At 39.4% G+C, this 22,048-nt stretch overlaps 1 protein-coding gene across 1 annotated transcript in view; it reads left to right on the plus strand.

Moving 5' to 3' along the window:
- The first annotated feature begins 908 nt into the window (after positions 1 to 908).
- Positions 909 to 22,048, plus strand: part of ATP8B4 (ATPase phospholipid transporting 8B4 (putative)) — a 207,829-nt gene continuing 186,689 nt past the window's right edge. The window contains exons 1-2 of the mRNA XM_061181446.1: positions 909 to 981; positions 2,074 to 2,132. Coding sequence (XP_061037429.1) covers positions 909 to 981; positions 2,074 to 2,132 — 132 coding nt within the window. The remainder of the gene's footprint in view (positions 982 to 2,073; positions 2,133 to 22,048) is intronic.

The raw sequence follows: 22,048 nt of genomic DNA on the forward strand, positions 1-22,048 counted from the left end.
AGGTTGAGATGGTCAAGTTAGTTACTAGGAGAGTCCAACATTGATGTCTGTTGGTTACTTGGCTGATCTTCCTTCCATAGCTTTCATTATTCCACTGTTACCCTTTTGCCAACTCTAGATTAAGTAAACACGGAGCAAGAACGTGCTACCCTTACTACAAGAACATGCTCTGCTGGTGTTTCTGGGGCATTGTCTTTTCTTGCCCTCTACAAATTTTAATTTCTGCACTATGATAATCTTTGGGTTTGTTGTCCTATTGTTTTGTTATTTGTACTTGCTTTCAGGTGATATAGAAGTGTCCCCTGGCAGTAGCCAGAAAAATTGGGGCACCAGAGAAGGGCATAAACTCCTTTCTGGAAGATCCTGGTGAGCTGGAGCGAGGCAGAGAGAGAGCACAAAGATAGTGTCCATTGGCCTCCATTCCCTGAGAGCCTCTCCGTAGTCCCCTATAAGAGTACCAAACCAGAAGCCTGCCCCACAGGCCAAAGCTTTTGGATGTGCAAACAGGCCTCTTTCTCAGAAAGACTGAGAATGTGTTTCAGTCAGCTGTCTGTGCAGTGCCCTGGGGGTGGTAGTCTGCCAAGAGTAGAATCTTTGATTGTTACAGTCCCATGGGATCCAGAAACACAAGCCCGTGGCCTTCAGAGTCAGGCAATCAAGAAGTGTTCCCTGGGTGGCAGCTGTGAAAACCAGCATCAGATGTAAAAACTGGGGCACCAGGTGTGTGTTGACGCTCCCCTCCAGGAGATCCTGGGGCTCTGCAGTGTGACAGAGGGGGAGTACAAAGACGGCACCCAGTGGAAAATAAAAATAAAAAAAAAAAGAAAAGGAAAAGAAAAGAAAAATAAGAAAAAAAAGACAAGGGGGAAAAAAGAAAAAAAAGAATAAAGGAGAAAAAAAAAAAAAAGATGGCGCCCGTCCGCATTAACAAGGCAGAGGGAGAGCAGGGAGATGGTACCCACCAGCCACCGTCCCTGGAGAGTATCCCAGAGGTCCGTGCCCCTTAGACCAATGCTTTAAAATTAGTAAGTGAGTCTTTTTCTGGTGCTTTTCAAAGGGCTGCTTCTGTGCTGGGCCCTGGGGTGAGTCTGCCTGAGGGCACTTTAAGAGCTCTTCCTCAGTTTGCCACAGCCCTGCCCCATTTGTCTTCAAAGCAGATGCTTTGGAGGCTGTCTCTCAGGTACCTGTCTGAAAAGTGCGGGTGCCCGATGTGGGGTCTGAGCCCTTTGCTCCTCGGGTTGAAGCTCTGGGTTTTGAGTTGCCTCCTGCTTTGTCTGAGGGTGGGGTTTATAGTGAGATTGTGTCTCAGCGTTTCCTACCTGCTTTGATTGGTTTCCCTCTTGTTTGCCTGATGTGAAGGAGTCTCTTAGCCAGTTTCTAGGTTTTGTTCTGAGGAAATTGTTCCAGATATATCTGTACATTCAGTATGTCCATAGGAGGAGGTGAGTTCAGGATCTTCCTAAGTTGCTACCTTGGACCGGGACTCTACATTTACTTTCAGAAGAGATTTTATTTTTTTGGCCACTTCCAGCTAAGGGTAGGTCTCAGTCCCCTGATAATGTCAAGTTCCTCTCAATATGCATGGGTTGTTTAGAAATATCACCTTTGGCTCTGTGACTATAAGGTCACTGACCTCACAGGCCACTTCAGTATGGTTTTGTTTGGCTATGTTATATCTTGTAACTCTGAAGCAAAAAAACAAAAACAAAAAAAGATTCCTTTCCAGTGTGGCATTTGACTTTTAGCAACTCCTTCTTTTTTAGGAACTACTTGAAGTTAACAGAAGGGGTCTTTGTGGAGTTGAAGGGATATAGAAATTGGAGACACATACTGTTTTGCTTTATGGCTGGCATCAGAAAGACAATGAAAAACATTTCAGCTTTCCATTTTGGGATTTTCCAATACACGTTCCAACATTTAGGCTGGAAAAAAACCAATGCCCTTCAAATTTCAAAAGAAAGAATTCTTGTAACCTTGATGACAATCAAAGTAACCTATTTGATATTAGTTTAAAGAGTTGTATGTTTCTTTTGGTTGAAAATTTAATTTCATACCTGATTTCTCTCTCTTTAGAAGTGGAACGGATAGTAAAAGCCAATGACCGTGAATATAATGAGAAGTACCAGTACACAGTGAGTAAAACACTCATAGCACACACATGCTGGGGCAGGTCTGATCTTAAGGATAGTAGGATTCTTGCCTTCTAGAACTTTGATTTCACTAAAAACTTTGTTGGCCCATTTTAATAGCAAGGTGCCATATATTTCCATAAATTCAGATTTTAGTAATGTTTATACATTTTTTTCTATTCTGCGCTGAGTGGTAGGTATTCATATTGGTATGGGAATAAGATGAAGTATCTTCTTTCTCAAGAATTTATGCTTAATTCATCTTGGTGCCCATTGGGCACTCAAATAATGTAAGAATGCTATGAAAGCAGGCCTCCATGGTAGTACTTGGTGACAGAAGTGGTAATAGTGGCTGATGGGTGATGAATAACATTTGGGGATTTTCTCAAAGCAACTCAGGCTGAATGTGGAAAAGTGCATGTAGGAGAAAGTTCCCAGACCTGAATGATTGTATTTATCAAGTGAGCAGTGAGAATGATTAGTTAAAATGTGTGATCTTTAAGCTTGTACTGAACTACTTTTTTTTTAATGAGAGTTTTCTTCATTCACATAAGAAATATTTATTGAGAGTCTACTAAGTGACTGGCGCTAGTCTAGAAACCTGGGATACTCTGGTGAGCACTTTGTGAATTATTTCATGGGCCCTCATAAAAATCTCCTCATCTTTCCTTGACTCAACCTAAGTTGCTACATGAAGTTTTTAAAATAAGTTCTAAGAAAGATAACTGGTAGAATTGATGCTGTAGGTGACATGTGGCCTAGAAGACCTGCTGTGATTGAGTATACCAGCACATTAATGAAAGAAAGTCTCAATTCACAGAGGGGTTTGATGACTATCAACGCATAGAAATGTGAGTGTCATGGGGCAAACTTTGGCAGTCTCCATCTAGGAACTAGCTAGAGGAGAGAGAATTTTGGCCAATGGATTATTTTTAGTATTTAGTTCCTGTTGGCAGTTTTTTTCCATATGTGTGGATGGCTACATTGGGCTGTTGTAGCTTGATACCAGTAGAGGTAGCTAACAACCCCTCTTTTCTCATACTGTGATAATCACGTAAACTTGTGATTATAATTTGATGTTCAATGTAAGTGTCTCTCCAGGGAGTCAGCACACTGCCTCTATGACAGATTTCTCATTAAAGTAATATATTGGCACCCTGATTTTATTCATCAGTCTTGTAAGCTTGGTTCAGGTAAATCTGTCCTTGAGAGAAGGAATCCCTCACAGGAGGCTGATGAATATGCTTTGTTGCCAGGGGTGGGGGGACTGGGGACTACTTTCTCCATGGTGATTAATGCCACTCTGTGCAGCCTCCTAACCGCTGGTCATTTAGCCCTTCTGGTCATCACCAGACTTGGCCCCATGCCTTTCTATCCATTCTACCGCCAGTTCTTTAGCTCTAGAGGATGACCCTTGAAAGCCTTGACCACCAAACCCTAAATCAGAGGAGTAGTTGTCTATATTTTAAGACCTTGGGGGCAAAAACCCACTAATAAGTAATCTACTACTGGGCAATTATGCATTTACGTAGTTGGCTTTATCCTTATTTTCCAATGTGTAAGAGGTATTTTCATTCTGTGAGTAGTAACTAGATAAGGAAAGCCATATTTTGTCTGCGTTTTGTAAGATGATACAGTCTTTTATATTTATAGTTATTTTTACTTAATTTATGAAATATTTCAAACTTAGAGGAAAGTACAGGGAATAATATGACACCTGTGTGCCTACCACCCAGATTAAATAGATGTCAACCATTTGCCACATTTGCTTTTGATCTTTCTTTTAATAATAACATGCCAAGGATACAGAGATGGTTTTCTCTTGAGCTTGCATGATATTGAACAAAAGCACACAGGTGTGTAGCTGGGGCTGGGTTTCCTGTTGGGCTTCCTAACAATGACAAGGCAGTGGAACAATTTTCTGCAGCTACAGCAGACGGAATAAGGCAGCTTTGTCTCGGAGTTAAAACATACTAAGGAAAAAACCAAAACCCATTATGGGCTGGCAAAACCAAGAATGACAGCAAAAGTTGAGAAAGGGAAGGTGCAGAGGAGAGAGGGGCATGAGTATCTCAGGTCTAATGACCCCTACCGTGGCTCAGAGGGGATGAGCCAGGCCCTCCTAGAATGAGCAAGGGTCCCCACTAGACCTGGCTGGTGGTGTGTTGATTTGGGAACTCCCAACAGGATGTCTGGCCAGACAGTGAGCTGTGGAACCCTTCTCAGCCTCAGCCTATTCAGATATAAGTTGGGGATAATAAAAGAACCTATTTCATAGAGTTGCTGAACAGACTGAAGTAGAGTAACACACAATGACTCTATGAGCTAGTCTTTATAGAGAGGGGATTTGAATCTATATCTATCTGATTTTTAAGGATTTTTGAGCACGTCATACGTGGACTATCCTTTTAAGAAAGGCAGAACCCACGGGTCTTTTGCTCAGTCTTGCCTAGTTTAAAGGGTATTACTGCAAATGGACATGGATTTGAAGAAACCCCAACAGATCTCAGCGAGAATGCTTATAATAATTGATGAAGTAGTATTCCCGCATAAGGCTGAAAAGGAGATGGAAATAAACTGAAAATTATAAAAAAGGTGAAAGGAGCAATGGTGAAGTTTCCTCAAATGTAGTGGAAAGAGTGTTTGGGGATAAGATAGACCACAGTTTGAATCTTTTCTCTTTCTCGTTTGCTAACTTGTGATCTTGATTTATTTTTCTGCATATCATTAATTTCACCTGTGAAATGGGGAATTTTCCTTATAGGATTATCTACCAAAGGGTTAAATGAAATAATTTATATAAATATTTGATAATAGTAAGACTAGCTAATATATATTAGATGCTTACTATGTACCAGGCTCTATGCTAAACCTTTTATATGGATTTTTTCTTTAACCTAACATGGCTGTGGGCAAGTATGCACGATAAATTTTAGATTCCCTATAAAGTACTGGATAAAGTAAGATATCAGTGAAAATAATGTTCAGAAGATACTGAGAAGTTGGCTAAAGTTGTGAACTTTTTGCTGCAGTTATCATGCTGAAAAGTTAGCAAATCTGTGATACAGAAGGTGTGGAAGTTGCTGATAAATTATGCAGGGAATACAATAGCAGAGATACTAATGCACCTAAAGCAAGAAAATTAACAGTGTAAACAACTGTGGTTGTAGAGAACAGCCCCCTGCACCTGCCGAATAAGCAATATGGCAATGATAATAATTTGATGAGATACTTATTGATTACCTACTCTGTGCAAAGCATTTGATGAGTTCAGGAAATATTTCTGACACTCTCAGTGTGGATATTGACAGATATATGGTTAACAGTGATGATAATAACAAAGTTAGTTATAATAATAATAGTAGCTTACACATATATAGTGCTTACCATCTGAAAGGCAGGGTTCTAAGCACTGTATTATATTAAACTAATTTAATCTCACAACTCTATGAAGAGAACACTTTACTTATTCTCACTTTTGTATATGAATACATTGATGCACAGAGATCTCACTTAAGTGACTTACTCAAGGTCACACAGCTGGATACTGGCTCCCATTCTTACAGCTGTGAGTCTAGCTGTGTACCAGGTACTTTACACATATAACTAATCTTCCACAAAACCCAGAGGGTTGTAGTGGAGTTCCACTTAGTAACTTGTCTGAGGTCACACTGCTAATAGGTAGAATTCTAATTTAGACTGGCCAGATTCAAAGCCTGTTTTGTTTCCATGATACCCTGCTGTTCTTTTGACCAATCTTGAAAGGCAAACTGCAACAACAACAAAAAACCCCCAAACAAATCCTCTGAATCTCCTCTCCTTCTCTTACATACCTGCTGGTAAGGTTTTTATACTCAGAAGACAAAGGCAGATAAAGGAGATATAAAATTTTACAAATGTGAGGCTAAGAATGACCTTAAATCTTACCCTTAGCATTTGTAGATGAGAACTTGGGAGAAAAATTTACACAAAGCTCAGATAACTGGTATGATTTCCACAAACACAAAGACTGGCCAAGCAAACTTTTCTCTTTGAAGGCTGAAGGAAGATATTTCAATACCTAGAGGACATTAATTTATCAACAGACCCTTAAGCTTCAAAGCACTTTATAGGACATAGCACAGGCTTAAAAAATGATCAAAAGTGCTTTTAAAAGATAAAGCTTTTAGAACACAAAAGACAAGGTTAATGATTCTAAGTGAAATTAATTGGGAAATGACACATGATATTGTGAAAACTGGAAGGTGGAAAACATAAAACAAGTGGGATTTCAGACTGCCAAGATGTGTAACACAAAGTGAGATTGGAGAGTGAAGGAAGAGTGAGCCGAATGCTAGAATTATTATTCTCATTAGAAAGGAGTTCAAAGTTTTCTTGGTTAATGATAGGAATGAATAATAGAAGTAATGAGAACAGTTGTTGTATTAAAATATGTTAATAATGTTAGAAAAACGTGAGAGCGAGCCAGACAGCCACTCATGATCCCTATTAAAAGGAGTTCAGAGTGAATGGTAGAAGTACTGAAAACAGTTGTATTAAAATGTGTCGATGTCAAAAAATGTCAGAAAAAGTGTTGGATTAATTATAGCTATTTTCCAACTTTATTAAAAAATAAAAAAATGTTGGAAAACATTGGTTCCCACTGGCTCGTTATTTTTATGTCTCACATCAGCACAGGCATACCCTACCCCCATTCAATTCTCTTGAACGCTAACAGAATTTGAGAAGGGGGATGAACTCGTCTGAGTGTTGAGAAACTTATCCTGCCTAACTCAGAAAGTTCAGTAAACGTGAACACTTAACTTCTGTCTGAATGTATTTCATGCACGAAGGTAGATGGGAAGTTTCTAAAGGGCTTTTTCCTGAGCTGAATTATTGATCCTATTCAGGAAGTGTACAGGCTTATATAAGTTGGTGAAAATTTAGCCAAGTAGTTTTGGATGCTTTTTTTTTTTTTTTTAATTTATTTATTTATTTATTTTTGTCTGTGTTGGGTCTTCGTTTTTGTGCGAGGGCTTTCTCTAGTTGCGGCGAGCGGGGGCCACTCTTCATCGCGGTGCGCGGGCCTCTCACTGTCGCGGCCTCTCTTGTTGCGGAGCACAGGCTACAGACGCGCAGGCTCAGTAGTTGTGGCTCACGGGCCCAGTTGCTCCGCGGCATGTGGGATCTTCCCAGACCAGGGCTCGAACCCGTGTCCCCTGCATTGGCAGGCAGATTCTCAACCACTGCGCCACCAGGGAAGCCCTTGGATGCTTTTAAAGAAAGCTTTCCATCCAAAAACTGTGATTCGAACACCTTAATTCACTCCTAGAATCTTGAGATGGCTTGTTGATATTATGGTTATTGGATGGAAGCTCTTGTTGCTCTTATGATTTTTGTGATTGGTAGAACAATGACCATTTGGGTTTTCCAAAAAGTGTTCATTCAGTGTGGCAATATGGCTGATTCTTAGCAGTCAGTGTGACAATGATGCCACCAAGATGCCCTTCAGCATGAGCCCCTTCCATGTCCCTCCCACCCACTTAAATGGGGCTTTCTGTGTTTCCACAGTCACTTCTCTTTTAACTCAGAATCAGTGGTTTGAGTGTAGTAAAAAATTATGGCCCACCATCATTCTGGGTGTGTGAGCTTGGACAGTCACCGGACCTCTTTAGACCCACATTGTAATGATGTGTCTGTGTTTCTCTGAGACCAGACTGGCATAACTGTAAAACCTGTATTCCTGTGTGCGTGGGTGAATCGATGAGTCCTGGTCCCTTTTTTTAATAGAAATGATTTTTAAAATTCAGTATGTTCGCAATGTGCCTGCTCTATGCCTAGTAACGTGTGTGTTTTTTGACTTAATCACCTTCCAAAGAGGTTTTGAGGCCATGAATAAAAAGAGTGTGAAGCTCAAAGGAGTAGAAACACATGAGGAAACTGGGATGGGCAGGGCATATTTAGGTGGGCCCCAAACTGCATGCTAGAAGGCCCTATTGCTTAGACTGGCAATGTGTTGAGTGCTACTGGGGTTATTAAAAAAGCGGGTATAAATTTTGCTTTCCACCTTCAAGGAGCATGTATAATCTACTCCAGAAGAGAAGACCAGGACATAAGAACGAATTTGACAATAGGTAATACTGAAAAGGTAATGCTAAATTTTACATGTGTGTTGTGGCCTGTAAGTGTTAGGGGAATGAAGGGTGAGTGAAGTATTTGAGGAAGTGTCACCAGAGGAAAAGGGAAATGATTCGAGCCTCGTTTGTTTATTTGTACCACCGCTGTTAGGAACGAGAGACAGGAGCAAAGTCCCGAAGTCCAACCTAACTCATAGGAATTAGGGTGTGTCATGGGAAATGATAGTTCGGGTAGGTGAGACCTGACTGTTTAAAAAAAGAATTTGAATATGAGATAATAGGCTCTCAGGAGCTGAGTAGTCAACAGAGTGAAAAAGGATGTTATTAGCACTTGGGATTAAATAGATTCGATATCCAAATTGAAATGTCCAGGTTAATATGGAATGTAACTTGGGTGGGGTTAGAGTTGTAGGTTAGGGATATCCATTGGAAGGAGGTGCTTAAAGCTAGGAGAAGAAATAGAACTGAAGACTGGACGGCTGAAAGGTGTGGCGGTAGAAACTCCCCCACAGTTAAAGGGGGAGGGAGGGAGCCCAAGAAGCAGTGGAGAGCTGAGGAAAGCAGAGGAAGGGTGAGACGAAAGCTGGGGTGGGGTGGGGTGCAGGGTGGAGCCCCTCAGGGAACAGGGGGCGGGAAACCATATCTGATGCTAGGCGCTCATGAGCTAAGGCAAAACATCTTTAAGTCAGAAGGAAGCACTTGGAGGACCTGAAGAAAGCAGTTTAAAGTTTTTTAGAAGTCTGGGGTTTGGAAGTCAGAGGACAGGGGAAAAAACATGCAAAAAAAGAAGGGAGTGGGGTATAGCCCCCTTCATTAATAATTTGCAGTAAAAAAGAGAAATAGTATTTAAGCTTTCAGGCTCATTGAAATGAAGTGAAACATTTTTGAATCAATTTTCTGACGTTTTGACTATCCAAGTACAAAAAGCCTGTGGGAAGGTAAAACTCTAAACATTTTCTTTGGGAGACTCTTGGGATATCCACATGCTGGGACACATCCTAGTCCTGCTTTAATCCTTGGCCCGATGGAAAATTTGGATTTCTCTTTCTTTTTTTCATGAGCAGTATAGTTGCACTGCCAACATGCTGTAGATCCTCACCAAGAAGCCTGATAATCAAAGCAATTTCTGCACCAACCAAAGAGTACAGATGATGACAAACTCTGTGACCAAGCTCGAATTAGTTGTGGAAAGTGCCAGTAACTTGCATTTGTTATTGGTTTCTGGTTGTTGGTTGTTGCGTGTTTTGTATTGCGACGTTACTATAGTAGCAATGGCTTTTTAGCAAACATTGAAATTTCTTCTGTTTTTTGTGCTGTTAATATCCGTGTAAATTGTTCTACCTTCTACATGACAGAGGTTTTTATCTTTCTTTATAAATAATTACTTGAAGAGAAAAGATAATTTTTGGACATCTCTCAAATTCATTTTCATTCTGGATTCAGGACTTTAAAAGTATAAATGTTTTATCTTTTTGACATCTGATTTATTTAAATAGTGTTATTCTTTGGCTAAGCATTTGTCTGATGTTTTTGTTTCCTTGATTTGGTTGATCTGTTTTAATCTTTTGTTTTAGCCTCTGAATTCCTATTCCTAAACGTTCTAAAATGGCACATTAAGGTAATTAAAAAATCCAGTTAAGCTATAAAACTCTGAAGTGTTTGTCATTTACCTGTTGCAGGCTTGAGGTAATTTAAGCATCCTCATAAACTAGTACCGTTCCATCTTCTCTGTGAAGTAAGTTTCAAGTAAAGCCATGTAGATTAGGTTTATTTATTTATTTATTTTACTTTTACTTTATTCATTGCAATGATATAAAATCTAAAAGTTTCCAAACAATGTGTAATTGGAATTAAAAGAGTTAAAATAAGCTAATTTTGGTGTTAGAATTTTGGAGCTCTGTTGTAGCCTCGCTGTGGTGGGACAGATTTAAACTAAGACTGAGAAATGAAAAGATGGAGCAGGAAGGAAAGTAACCTTCTGTGTGAAGCAAGACCTACAACTGCAGTTTCCTTTGTTGGAAAATGGTTTATGAAAGTAATCCATAAATCAATCACGTGGATAACATTGGGCAAGTTCAGTAACAGTTGAGAGGTTAACGGAAAAACCACAACCCCAACGGTATCAAGGTTTTTAACCCTGTTTTCTAATTTTCTTTACTGGACCAGATAGTTTGTTTCTGTGATTCATATTATTAAAAGATAGTAACTATCACATTTTATGTTCTGTAGTGGAAAGATTAATCAATTCATTTGTGTTAACAATGTAGTCTCAAATTCATGTCTCCTATTATAAAACCTGTGCTCAGGTTACTGTTGAATTTTATATCTGACTTTCTATATGCAGTGTCTTACAAAAGTAAACTATTTAGGCATTAAAGTTAAATCTGGAGGTAATTTAAAAATGATACTAGGAGTTGATTAGGGGCCATATATATAAATGTTTGTGTGTTGCATGTTTATGTGCATGTAGGAAGGGTTGTAGTTATAAGAATGTGTGTATATCTTTGTAAGAATGTTCTGGCTTGAATGGTGAGAGACTGTTCTTTGAAGCACAGAACAGCAATCAGATTCTTATATCTAGATGGGTGATCTAAATTTCTACCTGCTGATACCCTGATTTGACATCTCTAGCAGCCCTAGTTGTTCTGGGTTTTATGTGTGCTCTTTGGTTGTAAAGTTTGCTGTGAATCAAGGTCACCTCATTATAGATGTGGCTGTCCAGGTACAATCTAGATATGCTACAGGTGGTGACATCATCCTGTCCCAATAGCCCAAGAGTGCATGGAAGAGGAATTGTTTTATACAAATGGGAAAGCCTGACTGGTACAGTAAGGAAGTTAGCTGAAGTTCATCATAGAATCTCAACGTAGAATTATCCTTTAAAATTTTCCACCAACTTCTCTCCACAGAATTTTTAGTGATGACATATCCAGTCTGTGTTTGTATCCCTCTAGAGGAGGAAAACACACCACTTCTGAAAAGGGCCTTTTCTGTCTTTGCATAGTTTTGATCATTAGACAGTTTGTCCATCATTTGATCCAAATTGATCTTCTTTTGCTTTATTAGCCATTGGGTTAGTTTTTGTTCTGAGGCCAAAGCAGAGCAAATGTGTCTCCTATTTCATGTGACAACCCTTCTGATGTTTGGCTCACTGAGTAGACTAGTCTCCAGAACAATCGTCTCCAATTCCCTTTCTTTTCAAAGAGCTTCAGCTTTGCTATCATTTCTTAAAGTGGGTTGCTCCAAAGTCAAGCAATGTTCCTAAAGTTATTTGATCAGCTTGAAGTAGAAGGATTATTAATGCAGCCCAAGATTGCTCTGGCTTTTTGGTGATTGTTGACTGCTATTAATCTCATTTTCATTGTTAATGATCAGGCCTGTGCCACATTTATCTCTGCATCTTGCTTGTCGTAGAACAGGCCTTACTCTGCTGTGTCACATGTGGACTTACGAACATGTCTTCTGCATCTTCACTGAATTCTAAGCCAATGGGCCAATCAAAATAGAGGCTCTGGGGGGGTGGAGTCCAGGCATTGGTATTAAAAATAAATCTCCCCATGTGGTTCTAATGAGCAACCAGGTTAAGAGTCACCAATATAAGCTCTTAATTAAAATATTGAGCACAACACAGTTGAGGACAGAGTCATGTGCCATATCATACCTCCCAACAGGTTGCCATTGTGCCATTAATAATTATGTCTTGTTGCCTTAACTAGTTTCCAGTTTCTATAATTAACTGTCCTGGCTGCCAACCCAATTTCTGTTTAATTATGCTATATTATTGCTCTCTATCTTAAAAAGCAGAGAGCCTTTTAAAAAAATATTAAATCTATTATACTGCTGGTTTAGATAACTTTTATATGGAAGCAGAAGGATGGAATGATGGATGAAGGATGGAATGAATAATTGAACTTTGAAGATTCCTTTCCAAGTCATGTTTCTATGATTCTTGCAAACCACAAAGTCCTGTGCTGCAATATTTTAAACACTCTTGTAGGCCAAATGCCACAAAAACGCCATTGTTATAAGCAAGACATTTGTGAGTTTAGGAGCACAAATGGGCTGGACTTCATAATGTCTAGCAGAGAAAGCACTGCTCAGACTTTTCTAGGTGAGAAAATAAGCTGAAGGAATGTTTGATTTTTTTTCTTCTCCCTCACTCTCTGATATGGAAAAGTTAATGAACTGCACAAAGATGTTATGCTAAAAAATGTGAAAAATCTATATTTATGCTAGAGCCTATCTTTCTTTGGCAAATGTACTTCTTGAAGTTATGTACTGGAAATTACTTGTTCGTGTTGTGAATTACTAACAATTATATTAGCTCCTGTTTGTTCTGATAAAGGGAATTGCATTTCCCTCATGTATTATTTTGCACTTAAAAAAATTGGGTTTATCACTCAATTGTATTGAGTAATTAGGAATTGTTTATCACTTTGTTAAATCCTTTAGAGACTTAAAAAAGTATAAGGTAGGGTCTTAGCTCCTCAGGGATTTGCTGTCCCCTTGAGATTTTGAGATTATTTTATATACAGAAATGAAATAACAGTACAAGACATTGTAATATTAAGTATAAAATTGAATGGCGTTAGACTTACAATTAATGTTTTCACTATATCTGGGTAAGGGAGATAATTTTCTAATAAGAGATAAATTCTTTTTTTTTTTTAACATCTTTATTGGAGTATAATTGCTTTACAATGGTGTGTTAGTTTCTGCTTTATAACAAAGTGAATCAGCTATACATATACATATATCCCCGTATCTCCTCCCTCTTGCGTCTGCCTCCCACCCTCCCTATGCCTAACACATATATATGGAATCTAAAAAAAAACCAAAAAAACCCCCAAAAATGGTTATGAAGAACCTAGGGGCAGGACAGGAATAAAGAGGGAGACATAGAGAATGGACTTAAGGACAGGGGGAGGGGGAAGGGTAAGCTGAGACGAAGTGAGAGAGTGGCATGGACATATATACACTACCAAATGTAAAATAGATAGCTAGTGGGAAGCAGCTGCATAGCACAGGGAGATCAGCTCGGTGCTTTGTGAGATAAATTCTTTTTAAAAAACTTGTTCATGTTGTTAATAAATGTCTTTTGAAAAATATACCATGTTGCATTTATATAGTATAAAAATGGTCTAACTTGATTTGGAAACTTACTAATTTGCACTGCACTTTGAACCCTTGTCTGGATTTGTGGAACCATTGGCTACTCAGAAAGCCCAGTACCAGTCCCCTTTAAGTCCATCTAAACCTAAACTGACTGAAGAAAATGATGTGCTCCTTCAAAAGTTCTAGGTTATTCTGGAATTGAATGTTTTGAGTATGAAAGGCAGTTGAATTTTTTTTTGTTTGTTTAATTCAAATGTGAATTTTATTTGTGTGATTATTAAAAATAACTAAAGTATTTTGATATTAGGAATAGTTCTAAATTTATGCTTTATGAACAAATAATTATAAATAAATTCCTGAACCTATACAGGGCCTATATGTTGTTTCCTGTGCAAATGGTCAGTTTTTTTGCATTTTGCATTTTTTCATTTTTAAAAAAGGGTTCCTCCTGCCCTCTTCCCCTTCTCTTCCTGCCATGCTCCCCTGTGCCTCCACATACCTGTGGAATTTCTTCCACGGTCTTTTGTTTTCCAACTTAATGCTTGATCTGATCTTTTTATTTGCCAGAGCTGTAACTGAAAATGCATGAAGAATCTCTGATTTTTATTTTCATCCAATGTATTTTTCTAAGGATTGAATGAGAAATCTAGAAAAATATCTTCAGCTGAGTCAAAAGGACATTTTCTTTCTATAGTCTAAGCAGTGGTGTAAGGCATTTCAGTGTTTTAGCTCTGATGTTGATTCCTCTCCATAGTCTACTGGTGAAATCAAGTATCTCACAAAGTTCCTCATCTATAGTGGACAAATGGGACTTTTTTGGATATGTACGAATTTCACTAAATTATTTGCACAGCCTTTTGAAAAATACATGTACCTTTCTTTTTTTTTTTAAATTTTATTTATTTATTTTAATTTATTTTTGGCTGTGTTGGGTCTTTGTTTCTGTGCGAGGGCTTTCTCTAGTTGCGGCGAGCGAGGGCCACTCTTCATCACGGTGCGTGGGCCTCTCACTGTCGCGGCCTCTCTTGTTGCGGAGCACAGGCTCCAGACGCGCAGGCTCAGTAGTTGTGGCTCACGGGTCCAGTTGCTCCGCGGCATGTGGGATCTTCCCAGACCAGGGCTCGAACCCGTGTCCCCTGCATTGGTAGGCAGACTCTCAACCACTGCGCCACCAGGGAAGCCCATGTACCTTTCTTATATCATAGAAATTTGTATTTATCAAAACTCTTAGAGGCTATTTAATACTTTGCTTCTTGAAAAGCGGGCCTCTAACAAGCATCATCTTCTCCCCTGGAGCTTGTTAGAAATTCAGAATCTCAGGCCACATCACAAAACTACTGAGTCAGAATCTGCATTTGAACCCAAATGATTCATATACACATTTGAGTTTCAGAAGCACTGGACAGATCCTCTATTCTTATTTCAGTTAGGAGTGCCCTGAAGATTCTGGCAAGAGCAAAGAGGTGAGGAGGGAAAAAAGTATTTAATTAGGAAGCACAGTGCTAGTGCTTTTATATGCATTACCTCATATGATCTTCCCAACTCTGCATGGTAAATATTATTACTCACATTTTACAGATGGGGAAACTGAAGATTGGCGGGACTAAAATTTTTTTCCAAGGCCACTTAGTTGGTAAAATGTAGAGCCACCTTTCAGATTCAGGACTTTAAGCCCTCCCTTTTTCCTTTTTCAGTTATCTTCTGGGACAGTTAGCATTTACCCAGTCCTTATTAATTGGATTGTTGTTTCTTTATGGTGAATATGACTTAGATTTGGGGGGAAAAGGTCTTCAAGAAGCTCTTGAAGATCTCCTGAAACAAGGTATGCAAGGAGGCTCTTCTTAATCTCTGTATCTGAAGTTTGAGGTTTGATTTGTCCTCTTCCATATGTAACTCCTTTCTTTATGACATGTCTGCCTTCCTCCCTCCCTTTCCTTCTGTTCTCTGCCTCTTCCTTCTTCTTTACAATAGCTCCTGTCAAAATGGTTGTGTGTGTCTGTCATGAGTAAGAAGGCATATGTTGAAAGTATTTTATGTTGTAATTTTGCAACAGAAACTTGTCATATTTCAGTGGCATTTTCAGGGAAACTGTGGGGCTTTGTCACAAATGCAAAATCCAGTTTGAATTCGCAGTGATTAGCACTGTAGGTTGTGATCAGCCCCTTCCTCAATTATATGCTAATGGTAAGTGAAGTGCTTTCAGCTGAAGCTAGTTATGGGTGGACTGTGTCACATCTCCTGCTTTCAAGCGTGCTTGCCCAAATCTTACTCCCCATGTCTGCCTAGTTGCCTGGTGCTTTCTTGTTTCCTAGATCTTTCTCATAGGAAGGATATCCTCCTCACCTTGGCATGTTAGAAATTAATGTGTTGTTTTCCCTGGGTATTAGGGTTGTAATGGAGGACAGTGGCCAGAGAACAGTGTTTAACACAAAGTGATGCATCTATATCCTCCTTCACCCCCTACCCCATGCCTAGCACATTGCCAGGCATATACTAATAGGTGTGAACTTTTTTTTTGGTAGAAGGTTTCTCTGGATCATTGCAACAGTGAACTTCTTATTAGTTCATTTATTCATGCACTTATTTAAAAAACACTATTATTAAAATTTTTTAAGTATTATTACAAATTAAATTACTAGGGACAAAAATTACTGAGGAATTGCTCTGCTCCTGGCACAAGGGTGAGGTACATAGAAGTAGATAAGACTCATTCATATCAACCTTCAAGGAGCTAAACCACAGGCCCCTGAGGGCTTTTCTTCAGATCTGGAACCAGAAAATTTCCTAGAAGCCTGCGTTGTGCCATGGGCCTTGACTCTGGCATGGCCTATGCAAGTGTTTTCTGGCTTTCTGGATGTCACTTTCCTTACTGAGTATATAAGCAAATCATCTCACTGGAAGGGACTATTGAGGGAAGATAATATCTGAAATGGGTTTGATATTCTTTGTTGTTATAAACAGTAACCATTTTGGGAAAACCGGTTTCCCAAAAAGGTTTCAGGCTACATGCCATAGTCACACCTTTAGGTTTTTCCTCCTTTATTCCCTTCAAATTCCTTGTCCTATTTCTGGTGCCGCTGGTGACCCTCCATGGGAGGGACACAGAGCACAGTCTTCCATTCTCATGAAATACCTCCTGATTCTGTTCTGCCAAATCCATCAACCTCTCTGGCTTCTTCCTCCCCGAAACCAGCACATTTGTATAAGGGTCTGGGTGACCTTTGCTTTTGAACACTTACCCCAGGTGGAGTGAATCAGGAGGAGAAATGTGGAAGAGGAATTTGAAGGATGTGGGATGAGATGTTGGAGAAGGTGCGGGTGCTGCAGTTGGGAGCCCCTCATTCATTCATCCATTCATTTATTCAGGGAGCAGGGGAAAGGATCTGGTCTGCTTTGTTTCAAAGCAGCTTTGTACCCTGTTGTACACTTCCTAGCTGGCCTCCCCAGCTAGGATGCATTGGTGGATCATTAACTACTAAATAAATAAATGCCCACTGTAACTTGCCCTGGAGCCTGGTTCTTGGAATTGCTCCTCTGAGAAGCAGTCCAGTTGCAAATCAGTTCAGAAACTTAGTGTATCTGTCCTAGTGAGTTTCTTTTTATAACATCTTTATTGGAGTATAATTGCTTTACAATGATGTGTTAGTTTCTGCTTTATAACAAAGTGAATCAGTTATACATATACATATATCCCCACATCTCTTCCCTCTTGCGTCTCCCTCCCTCCCACCCTCCCTATCCCACCCCTCTAGGTGGTCCCAAAGCACCGAGCTTATCTCCCTGTGCTCTGCGGCTGCTTCCCACTAGCCATCTATCTTACATTTGGTAGTGTATATATGTCCATGCCACTCTCTCACTTTGTCCCAGCTTACCCTTCTCCCTCCCCATATGTCCTAGTGAGTTTTGATTGGAGACTCACATTTGAAACCACTGTGCATTTTCTCTGTTCACATCTTGGCAGCTCTTGCTCTGCTCAGCACTCGCTTGAGCTTCTTAATGAATCTATTTGTCAGCTCCTACAGAGGACAACTGCCTACTTTTATGTATGTCATTAGGGAATCCCATTGCCAATTACTAGAAGCAAATTTAGGGTAGTCTTTATTTTAACCTAAGCCATCCTAAGCAAAACTTGCAAATTTGATGAAAATTCATTAAATGTCACAAAAAAATAAAAGATTGACACTTCCATTTATTTATAAATTATTGTTATTGTGTTTTAATGATAGAAGATGGTTTTAAAGCCTCTCTCTTCCCCCATTCCATGTAGACAATTTTCCTTCCCTCTTTCCCAACTTGTCCTCTGTTCTTTCCCTTCAATACCTTTATTCCCAAACAAACACCACTCAACAACAACAACAACAAAATCACAAAGCCAGGTAGTGTGGGTTTGTCTAAATTTAGATTTATCATCCTACCCTGAATGAGAATGGGCTGGAGGCCAGGAAAGCCTAGAATGTTGGAGGAGGACACCTCCATGAGTTGGCCAGGGGTCCGAGTTGCCCCAGCATCCTGAAGAGGGTGAGAACTCAGAGCTGCACACATTTCTCATCTGATCCTCAGGGGTTCAGGAGAAAATGGCATACTTCCCCAGAGCTGGTGTTATTTGTGTAGAACCCTAGTATAAGAGGTAGAGTCTTAGGAAGGATTAGACTATATGTAGTATGTTATTATAACCCCTTCGCCCTTTGGGAAATTCTTTATGGGTGCCTTTCCTCATTAACTGGACTTTTCCACTGTGCCTTTGTTATTGTCATAAATGCTGAGGTCCTGCCTGAAATTTGGCCTAGTTCCCAGATTGTACTACATGGTCTAATTTTTAGTCCTAATAAACAAAGCGGTTTGTATGCACTAAGTTATCCAAAGGCGCCCTTGTAGTTCAGCAAGCCAGCCGCACATCAACTCAAAGAAATGCCCACTTTGGTCGTCCAAGGCCTCTAAAGCCCTAGACTGAGATGAAGCAATGAGCCAAAGCTGAAGGCCTGCTCCCCAGCAGATAGCAGACTTTCAAGGGGGAGGCATAGAAGAACTTTGGAAAAGCAGAACTAGAAGACAAACAAATCATTAGGGATGCCCTGTGAAAGTCCCACTGAAATACAACATTTGACTTCTTTTTTCTTTTCTATGCCTTTCTTTTGTTTTACCTCTTATCTCTCTGGAGAAGGCGTATACTAGATCTGTCTCCCTCTGTATAATTTTAAGAGCATTTTTAGTCCTTTTTCAGAAGTCACAATAGAAAAGTTAACATTTTATCTGGAACGATTTAAAAGTCTTTTATATTGTATGCATCTAAACACCCTGGAGAAAAAAAATTAAATTAATGTCAGAGGGAAATTTATTTTGTTCCCCTGGTAATTGTCCAATATTAGTTTTTTGTATATATATTACTATTCATAGGCCACTTACTAGCTCTAGAACAGTCTTTAAGATGCTGGAACACTAAACCAAGGCCTGAGAGTGGAAAACAGAACAAGGTTTATGACATTGTCAGGCAGATTGCTTTGGGGCGAGACTGAGACCATTCTGAAAGCTTGCTGCCACTGTCTGTGATTCTGAGGTCTAGATGGGAAATGACACTCCCTAGACAAGCCCTGTGACATTCTCCCTAGATTGAAAAGGCTGAAAGCGACTACTTTAGCTGATTGGATTAGTGTGCACCCTTCAGTGTGCTTTAGTTTAGGGAGACTCTTTTCTTCACCAGCTGAAGAATGTTCTACGAGGGTCAGTGAGTTCATTGATCGAGAGAGAGTCAAAGGACTCCTTGTTTCTGACTCATTTCCCAGGAAACACATACCATTTGGGAGAATACATGACTCTATGAAGCGTAACTCTTATGGGCAACCCTAGGAACTGCTCTGGGCCTCAGTTTCTTCATCTGTAAAATGGTGCTGAAATTGTAACAGCTCCCTGAATTTTTAGATTACCTGAGATGATGTATGTACAGTGCTCAGCACAGTGCTTGGCACGTGTAAGGAGACAATACCTGTTAGCTGGTGTCATTGTGTGACACGGAGACACCATTACACACACAGTCACACGTTCTCCATTCTGTGTCCAAGTCTTGGTGACACATGGGTCATATTCATTTCCTTTGACCATGACAATGTTTAGTCTGACAATCTTCAAAAAGAATTTTTTTAACATCTTTATTGGAGTATAATCGCTTTACAATGGTGTGTCAGTTTCTGCTATATAACAAAGTGAATCAGCTATAGGTGTACATATATCCCCATATCCCCTCTCTCTTGCGTCTCCCTCCCACCCTCCCTATCCCACCCCTCTAGGTGGTCACAAAGCACTGAGCTGATCTCCCTGTGTTATGCGGCTGCTTCCCACTAGCTATCTGTTTTACATTTGGTAGTGTATATATGCCCAGGCCACTCTCTCACTTCGTCCCAGCTTACCCTTCCCCCTCCCCGTGTCCTCAAGTCCATTCTCTACGTCTGCGTCTTTATTCCTGTCCTGCCCCTAGGTTCTTCAGAAACTTTTTTTTTTTTTTAGATTCCATATATATGTGTTAGCATGGGGTATTTGTTTTTCTCTTTCTGACTTACTTCACTCTGTATGACAATCTCTAGGTCCATCCACCTTACTACGAATAACTCAATTTCGTTTCTTTTAATGGCTGAGTAATATTCCATTGTATATACGTGCCACATCTTCTTTATCAATTCATCTGTCGATGGACCCTTAGGTTGCTTCCATGTCCTGGTTATTGTAAATAGTGCTGCAATGAACATTGTGGTACATGACTCTTTTTGAATTATGGTTTTCTCAGGGTATATGACAGTGTGATTGCTGGGTCATATGGTAGTTCTATTTTTAGTTTTTTAAGGAACCTCCATACCGCTCTCCATAGTGGCTGTATCAATTTACATGCCCACCAACAGTGCAAGAGGGTTCCCTTTTCTCCACACACTCTCCAGCATTTATTGTTTGTAGACTTTTTGCTGATGGCCATTCCGACCAGTGTGAGGTGATACCTCATTGTAGTTTTGATTTGCATTTCTCTAATGATTAGTGATGTTGAGCATCCTTTCATGTGTTTGTTGGCTATCTGTATATCTTCTTTGGAGAAATGTCTATTTAGGTCTTCTCCCCGTTTTTGGATTGGGTTGTTTGTATTTTTGATATTGAGCTGCATGAGCTGCTTGTATATTTTGGAGATTAATCCTTTGTCAGTTGCTTCATTTGCAAATATTTTCTCCCATTCTGAGGGTTGACTTTTTGTCTTATTTATGGTTTCCTTTGGTGGGCAAAAGCTTTTAAGTTTCATTAGGTCCCATTTGTTTATTTTTGTTTTTATTTCCGTTTCTCTAGGAGGTGGGTCAAAAAAGATCTTGCTGTGGTTTATGTCATGGAGTGTTCTGCCTATGTTTTCCTCTAAGACTTTAATAGTGTCTGGCCTTACATTTAGGTCTCCAATCCTTTTGGAGTTTATTTTTGTGTATGGTGTTAGGGAGTGTTCTAATTTCATTCTTTTACATGTAGCTGTCCAGTTTCCCCAGTACCAGTTATTGAAGAGGCTGTCTGTTCTCCATTGTATATTCTTGCCTCCTTTATCAAAGATAAGGTGACCATATGTGTGTGGGTTTATCTCTGGGCTTTCTATCCTGTTCCATTGATCTATATTTCTGTTTTTGTGCCAGTACCATACTGTCTTGATTACTGTAGCTTTGCAGTATAGTCTGAAATCCGGGAGCCTGATTCCTCCAGCTCCTTTTTTCTTTCTCAAGATTGCTTTTGCTATTCAGGGTCTTTTTTGTTTCCATACAAATTGTGAAATTTTTTGTTCTAGTTCTGTGAAAAATGCCTTTGGTAGTCTGATACAGATTGCATTGAATCTTGATAGTAGATTGCTTTGGGTAGTATAGTCATTTTCACAATATTGATTCTTCCAATCCAAGAACATGGTATATCTCTCCATCTGTTTGTATCATCTTTAATTTCTTTCATTGGTGTCTTACAGTTTTCTGCATACAGGTCTTTTGTCTCCTTAGGTAGGTTTATTCCTAGATATTTTATTCTTTTTGTTGCAATGGTAAATGGGAGTGTTTTCTTTATTTCACTTTCAGATTTTTCATCATTAATGTATAGGACTGCAAGAGATTTCTGTACATTAATTTTGTATCCTCCTACTTTACCAAATCCATTGATTAGCTCTAGTAGTTTTCTGGTAGCATCTTTAGGATTCTCTGTGTATAGTATCATGTCATCTGCAAACAGTGACAGTTTTACTTCTTCTTTTCCGATTTGGATTCCTTTTATTTCTTTTTCTTCTCTGATTGCTCTGGCTAAAACTTCCAAAACTCTGTTGAAAATAGTGGTGAGAGTGGGCAACCTTGTCTTGTTCCTGACCTTAGTGGAAATGGTTTCAGTTTTTCACCATTGAGAATGATGTTGGCTGTGGGTTTGTCATATATGGCCTTTATTATGTTGAGGTAAGTTCCCTCTATGCCTACTTTCTGGAGGGTTTTTATCATAAATGGGTGTTGAATTTTGTCAAAAGCTTTTTCTGCATCTACTGAGATGATCATATGGTTTTTATCCTTCAATTTGTTAATATGGTTTATCACATTGATTGATTTGCGTATATTGAAGAATCATTGCATTCCTGGGATAAACCCCATTTGATCATGGTGTATGATCCTTTTCATGTGCTGTTGGATTCTGTTTGCTAGTATTTTGTTG

The sequence above is a fragment of the Eubalaena glacialis genome, chromosome 2, assembly GCF_028564815.1.
Source record: "Eubalaena glacialis isolate mEubGla1 chromosome 2, mEubGla1.1.hap2.+ XY, whole genome shotgun sequence".
Lineage (NCBI taxonomy): Eukaryota > Metazoa > Chordata > Mammalia > Artiodactyla > Balaenidae > Eubalaena > Eubalaena glacialis.